General features: G+C 36.5%; 1 protein-coding gene across 2 annotated transcripts; it reads left to right on the forward strand.

Moving 5' to 3' along the window:
- The first annotated feature begins 863 nt into the window (after positions 1-863).
- On the forward strand, positions 864-4,067 carry LOC141697402 (uncharacterized). 2 transcript variants are annotated; one of them, XM_074501764.1, is made up of 2 exons: positions 864-3,056; positions 3,703-4,067. In XM_074501764.1, the coding sequence occupies exon 1, from the start codon at positions 1,332-1,334 to the stop codon at positions 3,036-3,038; it is 1,707 nt and encodes a 568-aa protein (XP_074357865.1). In that variant the 5' UTR covers positions 864-1,331; the 3' UTR covers positions 3,039-3,056; positions 3,703-4,067. The 2 variants fall into 2 exon arrangements, with proteins under 2 accessions (XP_074357865.1, XP_074357864.1); XM_074501763.1 differs by having other exon boundaries at positions 878-3,056; positions 3,673-4,067.
- The last annotated feature ends 7,079 nt before the right edge of the window (positions 4,068-11,146 follow it).

Raw genomic sequence — 11,146 nt, forward strand, 5'->3', positions numbered from 1 at the left:
TAACTAATGATTTTACTGGGCTTTTACTTTTTGTACCCGCTGGAATTGAGTGGAAGAAAACCCCAATGGGATGAAGTTTTGATAGTCCAAGTAAAGGCCCATAAAATTGTTTATTAGGCCGTGCCGCCGTGCACATCAATCAAATTCAAGTACTTCAAAATTTGAATATTGGGATAATTTTGCTTGCGGTCAATAGAATCATAAACTTCCCGAGAAGCATTCTCAATGGACTTGTTCCGGACGAAAATTGCTAGTCGTTGCATAAATTACATATTGTCTTAAATTGCTCTCTTTTTCCTGCGCTAATTGCTAATTGACAGGTCACAGGTTCATGTCATTAAAATAAGCAGGTACAAGATTGAAATGAACCTACATGAGTATGTGCGAGTATAAACTATTTGGACTGATCTTGTTAAGGTGATCGCATTTTTGAAACGGTTTCCAAAACCGTTCCTCAATACTTTGTTAATAAATTATTGGTAATTTTCTCATTACTAATATGTGATAGCTCGTGCATACAAATTAAGATACAGCATGTGTAATTTTAAAAAAAAATTGAGATTTTTTTTTGGGGCAAGTAGTATTGTTTTTTTATTATAATAAATTAGGATGCATGTAAGATGCTACAAATATTTAAAAAAATATTTTAATATCTGCTAAATTTTCCTTAAATTTATTTGAGCCTTACATTTTAATTTTAAGTAAAATATATCAGACCAAGTCAATCAAATAATAAATTTCATGGTCAACTATTTTTTTAATTGTACTACAATACTATTATATTCAAACGTTGACTTGAAGTAACCGTCTCAAACCGTAACGAACGAGTCTAAATTCCAAACAAAAAGAAAAATAAAAGAACAGAAAAAATAAAAATACTAGAAGAAGAAGACCTAGACTGCCAGACCTAGTAATCAATACCCGACCCGTATTGACCCGAACCGGTCAGACCCACGTGCCAACTGCCTTCGAAGCTTCAGCTTAGATGCCACACTTACATACACATTCTCACCGCCCATATTTCCCACACGCACTCTCTTCTCCTACGCGCAAAAACAGAAAAAAACATATACATCTCTCTCCCTCGCTCTCTCTCTCTTTCTCTCTCTCTCTCTCTCTCTCTCACGCGCAAAAACAAAAAAAAAACATATACATCTCTCTCCCCCGCGCTCTATCTCTCTCTCTCGCGCACACTAACTCTCATTTTTTAGTTCTCGCGGATAAATGGAAATTCCCCAAACCTGAAAACTCTCACCTCTATCCCTAGCCATAAACACACAAATCTGTATATATAATTCCTAATCCTACACTTGCTGTGAGCACATTTCCCAATGCATTCCACCGTGGCACAACCGTCTGAAACCCTAGACCAAATCAACACTCTCTTAGCTCACCTCCTCCCCTCATCTCTCTCAATCAGATCATTCACCGGCCGCTGGCAAATTCTCCGGTCAAAACTCGCCGTCCTCAAATCCTCCATCTCCGAAATCTCCGACTCACCTCACTGGTCGGAGAATCAACTCCTCTTAACTCTCCTCCCTAATCTCCTCTCCACTCTTCGCCGTGTCGAAACGCTTGCGGTCCAATGCTCCGACCCGAATTGTGTCACCGGTAAGCTTCTTATGCAGAGTGATCTCGATATGGCTGCTAATTGGATCTCTAAACAGATTCATGATGTTGATCTTCTGCTTAGATCCGGTGTTTTGAAGCAATCGAATGCTATCGTTTTGTCGCGGCCAGGTCCTGATTCTGAAGAGGAGGATTTAGGTTTTTTTGTTCGGGATCTTTTCACGAGATTGCAGATTGGAGGAATTGAGTTTAAGAAGAAGGCGATGGAGTCGTTGCTTGAGCTTCTCGAGAACGATGAGGTTTCGTCTAATTTGGTAGCGGAGGAAGGGAATGTAGGTTATTTGATTCATTTGCTTGATCTTAATATGCATCCTTCGCTCCGTGAACAGGCGGTTTTGGTGATATCGATTTTGGCTTCGTCTAGTGATAAAGCGAGGAAATGTGTGTTTGAGGAAGGGGCTTTGGGTCCGTTGTTGAGGATAATTGAATCGAGTTCTTTGGCTTGTAAGGAGAAGGCGGTAATGGCAGTGGAATCGATTACAGCTGATCCTGATAATGCTTGGGCTATTTCAGCATATGGTGGTGTGTCGGTTCTGGTTGATGTTTGTAAATCCGGATCCGTTGTAGCTCAGTCACACGCTATTGGGGCTATTACAAATATGGCATCTATTGAAGAGATTAGAGTTTGTTTAGGCGAAGATGGAGCTGTGCCTGTTATAGTTCAGTTGTTGAGTTCTGGACACGAGAAAACGCAAGAAAAGGCAGCACAGTGTGTATCAATTTTAGCAGCTTCTGGTGACGATTTTCGCGATTTGATACTGAAAGAGAGAGGTTTGCAGAAGTTGTTATGTTTATTACATGAGTCATCTAATAGTTCCACACTAGAACATGTATTACGTGCAATTTATTCGCTTTCTGCTTTAGATTCAACTGCTCAATTGTTATCGACATGTAGTAGTTTTGTAATCCAGTTGTCGGAGTTGATAAAGCATGGGACTTTAGTCCTGCAGCAATTATCAGTTTCTTTATTGGCCAATTTGTCGACTATGAACGAAGGAACTAAGAGAGCTATAGGTGGATGTATGGGTTCTTTGGTGAAGCTAATGGAGTTGATAAAGCCAGTTGGAATTCAAGAAAAGGCGACACAGGCACTGGTATTGCTGTTGACAGTTAAATCAAATCGAAAAGATTTTGTTAGGGATGAGAAGAGTGTGATGAGGTTGGTTCAGATGTTGGATCCTAAAAATGAGATAGTTTCCAAAAAGTTTCCGGTGGCAGTGGTGGCAGCAATCATGGGGGGAGGGAGTCAGGGTTGTCGGAGGAGGTTGGTGGATGCCGGAGCGTATGTTAATTTACAAAGGTTGACTGAAATGGAAGTTGCTGGAGCTAAGAAGGCTTTGCAGAAATTCTCAGGCAACAGGCTGAAGACTATCTTCACTAGAACATGGAGGGAATTAACAGAAAAGTAACTAACCCCGCCAAGAAAGGTAATTTTTTTAATTATATATGATCAAAAGTAGAATAGAATGCTGATTTGTAATTAAGATAGAATAGAATGCTGATTTCTCTGTCATTATCCCTAGATGTCAATTTAATGGCCTGAGTAAGAAATTAAGTGGCCAGTGTATCTATCAGCAATGAATTTATCAGACAACCCTGCTATATGTCATGTGTTATGTTCAGTCTTGACCTAATTGTATGTAAAGACAATGAAATTAGTTTTCCATCACATTGTGACCAGTTTGATACAGAACCTCCACCTAATTTTTTTTTGCTATTAATTCTTAAATGTAGTTGGCAATTCTTTACTGTTGGTGCCTAACTGTCTAGATATGTTTCCTAACTAAACCATATATAAAAGTGACTTCTTCCCAACAAACTGAATAAATTTATTCCAGCATAATTCATATTGGTCATTTTGTAGCTCCTTTATTTTAATAATTCTAACTGTCTTCTTGTTGAATAAGGCTTGTCGCTTCCGAACTTGATTACTAGTACTTGTTAGTTTGGTGTACGAAAAGCAATTTATACTTAAAGCAAGTGATAATCTGTTAAAATTTGGTGTTTGTCCTAAGACCACTGTCATTATTGTTTCTTTTGCAGAAGTTGATTGGGACTTCTCTAACTGTGCAGGAAACTGTTTTTCCTTGCCAAGCAGCAAACAAACTCCCACACATGGTATCACCCAGGTTTTTTACATTCATAGTTTATACTAATATAAAAATATATATCGTCACAAGAAAGGTTTGAGGATTATCATAAATATTCTAGAGATTAGTAGCATGGATGCAATTTTAGGAAGTATCCTTGTTCTATTTTCTTCTGTTAACCTTTAGTTGGTTGACTCTGTGAAGTTGTAAGCAAGTCTGAAGCTCTGTTCTTTTTATTTTATTAATTTTTTCAGCTGTCCCAGATAACATATATTTGGGGGCTGTTTGTTCTTTTGTAATGGCTAATTAAGCTGTAGTTGGAAAGGATGCCAACAGTTTCTTGTTGTTTGCCCTCGTCTTCCTGTGTTCATACTTGATCTTTTTGAATATATCTATTGCCTGCCTTTTTTTCAATGCATTCTGAAAATTGAAGGCATTTTTACATTTTGATAATGACTGTGAGCATGATACTGACATCATTAGTCTACTGGTAATATAGGAGGTTATTTATTTCACTTTACCTTTACTTTTCCTTTATTTATGGAAATGGGTAGTAGACAGTTGGTGGTAGTGGGAATTGATTCCTAATATTTTTACACTAGTGTTTAATAAAGAATTGGCTCTTTTGAGTATTGGAGTGGTGAGTGGTCCCTTTACTCCCCCTCTTCCAGACTATTTTATTTAATGAATTCACAGGAGCTCTTGAAGTGTTTTTACAGTATATTATTTGTGGGTTCTTATGTTTGGAAAACTGGACCTGGAGTTGTACTAGAAATTAGGAAAATAAATAAGAAGGCCCGGGAAGCCGTAAGTTAATAATAATGTTAATGGCGGGGGAAACCAAAAATGAGGAAAGTTAAAGATGGGAGGTCCATGTTTGCGTAGATGTAGGGAGCGATTCAATTGGTTGGACTAGAGTAAAAAGATGAGGGCAATATTTAGTTTAAGAGTGGAAGAAGGGTTTTGAGGTCCTACTATATGAACTACTCTTGAAGCCAGCAAATGTTGTGATGATACAAGTGTATATAATTATCATGTGTAATGATGGTCGTACAACACATAAGTTTGTACACACACATGTTAGAGCAAATCTAATGCTAATGCCTAAGATCATAGTTTGTGGTGCTATAGTTAAAATATGGTTGGAAATAATGATGAATTTGCATTTTACAATGAAAACATGTTTTTATACTTGGAACCAATCATAATTATGACTTTCATGGAAAACCAATGCAAGGAAGATATATTTTATGATCTAAATAATAGATAAATCACTATCATGGAATCAAATATATGAAGAAATGTGTTTTTTTTGTGCTGAACTCATTTTATCACTATTAAAATGGTTACAGCGAAAAGCAATTTATAGCAGTAGCATTTCATGGCTATTAAAATGGTTATAGCTACATTTTATAACAACGGTCTTTCTAACGGCACTTGGGCACACATTAATCGCTAACTTCAATAAAAATGGACTCTTTTTATTGGTGGAATTGATTTGAAATGGTTATAGCTTATAGGTAGTTAGCTTTTGTTGTACTTTGGCACTAGGAAGTGATTTCTGTTAAAAATACTTGGGACTCCCGGATAAACTAAATTCAAGTTGTTTTCTATTGGTGAAGTCCTACTTGAATGGTATACTGTATAATTTTCTCTTCCCTTGGTATGAATAATTGAATACCTTCATAATATTCTTAAAAAATAATAAAAATAGAGCGCGATGAGATAGCTCAAGTGGTTAAGAGTTTATCTCTTGTCATTCCAGGTTCTGGATTTGATTTTCGCTCACCCCCGATATTTATTAGAATAGATACTCAATTGTAAGGTATAAAAGCCAAATTAGTCAAAACAAAAAATAATAATAAAAATATGTTCTAGTTGGCATGGAGAAATTTCATTTCAATGAAAGCGGAAGTAATCGAAGGGGTGCTCAAATAATTTTCTATGCAGGATAGAAATTCACAGTTACGAAACAGACGTATTTTCCTTATTTATCAACCAAACAATTTTATTTATTGATTACTTTGGACATTTTGGTATCATATTGCGGGGAGGGACTAAGTAATGGTTTATGGTTGAGACTTTCTTTTATCAAGTAAACTCACGCACACCTGAAGTCGAACCTTTGATCTCCGCCGAAAACGATACGAGCTCAACTATTACAACAACCCATTTTATTGGCTGGCTGAAACTTGAGATACAATGTATATACTGGGATGGGGTTGGGGTTGTTGGCGGGCTGAGACTTGAGATAGTACAATGTATATATAGGGATGGGGTTGTTGGCTGGCTGAGACTTGAGATAGTACAATGTATGGCTAGACTTGAGATAGTACAATGTATATACAGGGATGGGGTTGTTGACTTGAGATAGTACAATATATATACAGGGATGGGGTTGTTGACTGGCTGAGACTTGAGATAGTACAATGTATATACAGGGATGGTGCAGTAGAGGTAGGGCTGCTGCTCATGGATTAAGTAACCTGCAAATAATTATCATAATTTTATTTTTTTCTCCTACAAAAATAAAGTGTTTGATGTATTGCTAAATTTCTTAGTTGTGTTTACAATACGTGCTTATACTTGTATTTATCGCGAAAATGAAAGTCATTCCCCTGTTGGTAGAAAAACGCGAAAAAGACGCTTGTAACACGATCAACCCAACCATAACCAACCCAACCCATAATACAATTAGTAGGGTTAGGTTTTAATTTTTTTTGATATTAATAGTTTGGTACTTTTGTAACCCGTACTAAATAGATTGGGTCGTTAAAATGATCAAATGTACCCAACGCAACTCATGTGCCCCTCTAAGTTGAGGGGCTAGTGGTGGGGTTTGTATGATATATCCGAAATGTGGTCCATATAGTGCTCCATACGACGCCATCTCTTCTCTGCTTGGGAATTACACTAGTAACTAGTACCAGAAAGAAGGCATCTGATACTGCTAAAGAACAAGTATATGCTTCCATGGTTTGATACACACACATTGATACATTTAGCATACATGACATGGTATGATAAAATTGATGAGTGTCCCTTAAAAGTAAACCTGCAGAGAAGCTGTAAAGGCTTCAAGCCCCTCTCATCTGTCACTATTTCTCTCAGAAATGGTTTCATCCCCACTTTAATTATCCCTCCTAACTTGACACTTCTCAGTTACTTCTCGTAATTTACGGTCAAACTTTATTTCTTTAAGGCCTCTCTTTTTCTAAAAGAAAAACATGCTTGTGAAGTTTTGATATCTAGTAAAAGATGATAATTCTGATCTCGTGAAAATGAAGTTAAAATACAGTAAAATCTCTATGAATTAATACTTGTTAAAAAAATAACCTCTCTAAGATTAAAAAAATTCCGATCCAGACTAATCATTCAAAAAATGATCAATTTTAATAAAATAATAAGATAATAATTCTATGAAAATTTCAGTATAAAAATATAGACCCAATAATATCATAAATTAATAATTCATATTAATTATAAAAATATATTTATTATAATTATATTAAATATAATTTTTTTGTTATTTATTTTTCCTTAAAACTTAAATCTACTTTAACCTTAATACTTTAACCTTAGTCTTCAAAAATATGTTTATTTTTTTACGGCGTATCCTCACTCCTTCGTTTCTTTTTTGTCTCAGCTGAACGATGATTTTTTCCGCTTTTTCACTTGTTTTGCAGAGTTCAACCTTCGGTAGAGAATTTCCATCCTTTCACTTTTGTTATCATCTCCTCTATTATCAGCGTTGTTTCATCTTTTCGAGTCTTTTTTAGAGAAATTTCGTTGAGGGGAGTTCACTATGTCTCATGACTTTGGAGCATCCAATTCCGATGTTTTTTCTGATGTATCGAGGAGACGGTTGGACGAAGCTATAAATTGAGCACACTTTCAGATTCATCAATCTTAAGTGGAGGATTGGTCCGATGATAATGTTTCGGACTTGAGAGCGAAAACAAGGAAGGGTTGCGCCATTATCTCCGATTGGATGAATAGATCCCCTTCATATGAGTATTCTCTCTAGACACTTATGTTAGTCCATAACAATGCAACAAAAATTACAGAAGGGGGTTGAATGAAATTTTTGAACATTTTTCAGAAATATAAAATGTTCTAACTTAAGATATATATGACAGTATTTTGATTTGCAAAGTGCGGAATAACAAGTTAAATATGAATCAAAACACAAAATAATAAAAACACAAGTTTTAAAACTTTTTGGTGGATTAGAAAGTATCCACCAGATATATATATATATATATATATATATATATATATATATATATATATATATATCGAGAGAACTCTGTGAAGCTTGAATAGCTCACAGCTGCTTACACAATAAGAACAACTAAACTTACAGAGAAATGCTAAGAATACAGCTTATAAATGTTTCTCTGAGAATTTACTTGCTTAGTCTTCTTGTTGTTCTAATTGCTACTCTTGGTTTATATATCACCAAGATTACACAGTAATAAGACAAGATAATAAAACAAAACCTATCAAGTTTAATATTATGCTGCTTCATTACTCTATTCCCGCATCTTTGAATATCTTCATAATACCATGAAAATGGCAATGCTTCTTTGTTCTCAAAAACCCAGTTGAATAGGCTCCCACATTCCTTTTGCATACACTCGACGCATGTGACTGTGTTGTCACTGTCAACAGATGTTTGAATTGATTATCCGTCGGGTAAATGATCATCCGTCGGGTTGCCTTGTTGATCATCCGTCGATTAGCATTGTTGATCATCCGTCGGGTAGCTTTCTGGTACTTGACTTTATTTCATTTATGCAGAATTACAAGACATCATCTATGTACAATTAATCAACCTAATCTGCATATCTAATTAAAGTCAACATGACTTATATGCTACTACAGAATCTAAACAAAGGTGTTTGCAGAAATGTGCTGCATAACTTATTGTTACATAAGCTACTCACTCGATGGATAATAAATCATCATCCGTCGGGACTATATTGAGTCATCCGTCGGGACTATATTCCTTATCTGTCGAGAGCTACATTTTTCACTAAGTTAAATCTACTAAGGTGTTTTGTTAATGAAATCATCAAGTTCACAACATATTCACAACAATCTCCCCCAATTTATGTCTGCTAGAATTGTAGCCATAAATTAAGAGAAACTTGATGATAACAAAACACCCTAAAAATACAAATTTAAATGGAAGTAGATAGAACTATTAAGTGCTTCAATTAACTAAATGTACAAAGATTTGCTCACAGTTATTTTCAAGGTGCTCCTCTAGCCTGAGCAGATTAATCTATTTCCTTGAAGATCTGGATCTCTTTCCAAGCTTTCTGTTATTTTCTTCTATCTGATTTTGGAGCTGTCTGTGGAATTCCAGTTCATCAGATTCTGAGAGATTTAGCATTTCTTGCATTTCCAAATGAGTCTCATTGCTAGAGATGCTCAATTGGTCTTCTAATCTGAAGAATCTTCTAACTCCTTTATCATCCATGAATTCCATCAGCTAGTAAGGCCTTAGATTCACTCTACTCCCTGTGTAAGGAATAGTTAGAGTCTTTGGGAGTGCATCTTTGGCTCTAATACTCCTCAGTTCTTCAATTTTCTTCAGAACAAGTCTTCTAGCTATCACATTGAATCCAAAGTTCTTCTTGAAGGATGAATAAACCTTTATCAGCACAGATTGGCTTTCTTGAAGGATCCTGTGAAGTGGCCACTGTGTCTCTTTTCCTCCCTTGTACTTGAATACTAACCTTTCAGGTAGATTCCTGTAAGCATCAATCCCTCTAACTTCTTCCAGTTCATCTAGATAGAGGTTTAAATCTGAGAATTTCTTGATGTCACAGATGTACATTATGTCTCCCTTGTTGACTTTGGTTTGGGCTTTGGTTAGGGATTTGGATCTGAGAGTTAAGGGCTTCACTTTATTTATTGATCTGGTCTTTATCTTCTTTGGCTTCATGAATTGAGGTAGATTGAGTTCAGTTATCATCCTTTGGAATGATAGGTTCACCATGAAAGTTCTTGGATGGATCTATCTTGAATTCTCCATGTGCCACCGAGGGCATGGATGTTTGAGTTGTTGCAGATGTAGACTCTTTGGGAAAGTACCCTTCCATCTCCTCATCACTGAAGTCCAATTTTCTCTTGATTCTTTGCTTGTACCTTGGCTTTTTTGTCTGTGGAGGTGCATTTTTTATTTCTTGATCTTGAGATTCAACTGTTTTAGATGGTTGTGCAGAAACTTGTTGTGTAGGTTTCACAGCTTGTAGCTTGGCCAAGATAGCAGCTTGCTCCTTCTTTTGTTTTACATTTTTAGCATCTAGAGCAACTTGCTTCTTTTCTTCTCTCTTTGCTTCAGCAAATTAAGGGTGTCCAACCACCACACAAATTTCCTTATCATTCCTGATAACTTTAGTAATTCTTCTTTTCAATGCTGAATCAGTTGGATCCTTGTAGAATGCTATAGACCTGGCCAACAGCTTCTTTTCATCAGGCTTTGGTGTCTCATACACTGTGTCCAAGGGGTTCTTTAGTGAAGATTTTGGATAGTTCACCCTTGGCTTCAAAATTTGCTTAGCCTTTGGAGATTTGATGCAGGATGGTTGTCCTATTTCCAGATTTTTCATGCTCATTTCATTCACAGATATTTGCCTGATTTTAGAGTGATGAATGGCTGATTTTTCTGGCTCCTTTACTAACCCAAATCTCTTTTGTATATCCTCATCAATTTTCTCCCAGTTGATTGGACTCAACTGCTTCTTTTCAGCTACTCTCAATGTGGCTGTTGCTTCATTTATTAGATCAATACTGTTTATTATTGGTGGTTTGGTGAAAGTAATTGTAGGCACAATTACTTTTATGACTTGAATGTTAAGCTGTTTCTCCCCCTCACTTGATCCTTTCTCCCCCTTTTTGTTATCATCAAGTTGCGTGGGAGGGAGTTGAGCTGCCACCAATTGTTAGAGTAATGCATTCTGAGCTTCTTGATTGTTTAGTATCTTGGCCATTGACTTCTCTACAGCAGATAGTCTTGAGTCCATGGCCTCAAATTTTCTGTTTAGATCAGCTTCCTTCCTTAGTTTGTGAGCAATTTCAGTCATTGTGGTTGCAGGGAGTCTAGCATCCATCCTTTCTATAACATCCTGCTTGACTTCAGAAATTTCCTGATTGATGGCATCCACACTCTGACTGTGTTGGAGGGCTTGAATCTTATGCAGCTGGAGTGCTTCAAGATGTGCTTTGAGTAGTTGCTTTGTGCTAGCATTGGAAGATGCCTGAATGGCTGCTTGGGTGTCATGAATCAGCTTGAAAAGTGTTGATTGGAGATGTGAGTAGGAGTATTCTTTTGTGAGCATCCAGGCAGGAGTATCTGCATCACCCCCTATGTCCATGCTAACTTCCTCACCATCACCACCATCATCCCCAAACGA

The sequence above is a fragment of the Apium graveolens genome, chromosome 11 (genome assembly GCF_009905375.1).
Source record: "Apium graveolens cultivar Ventura chromosome 11, ASM990537v1, whole genome shotgun sequence".
NCBI classification, from domain to species: domain Eukaryota; kingdom Viridiplantae; phylum Streptophyta; class Magnoliopsida; order Apiales; family Apiaceae; genus Apium; species Apium graveolens.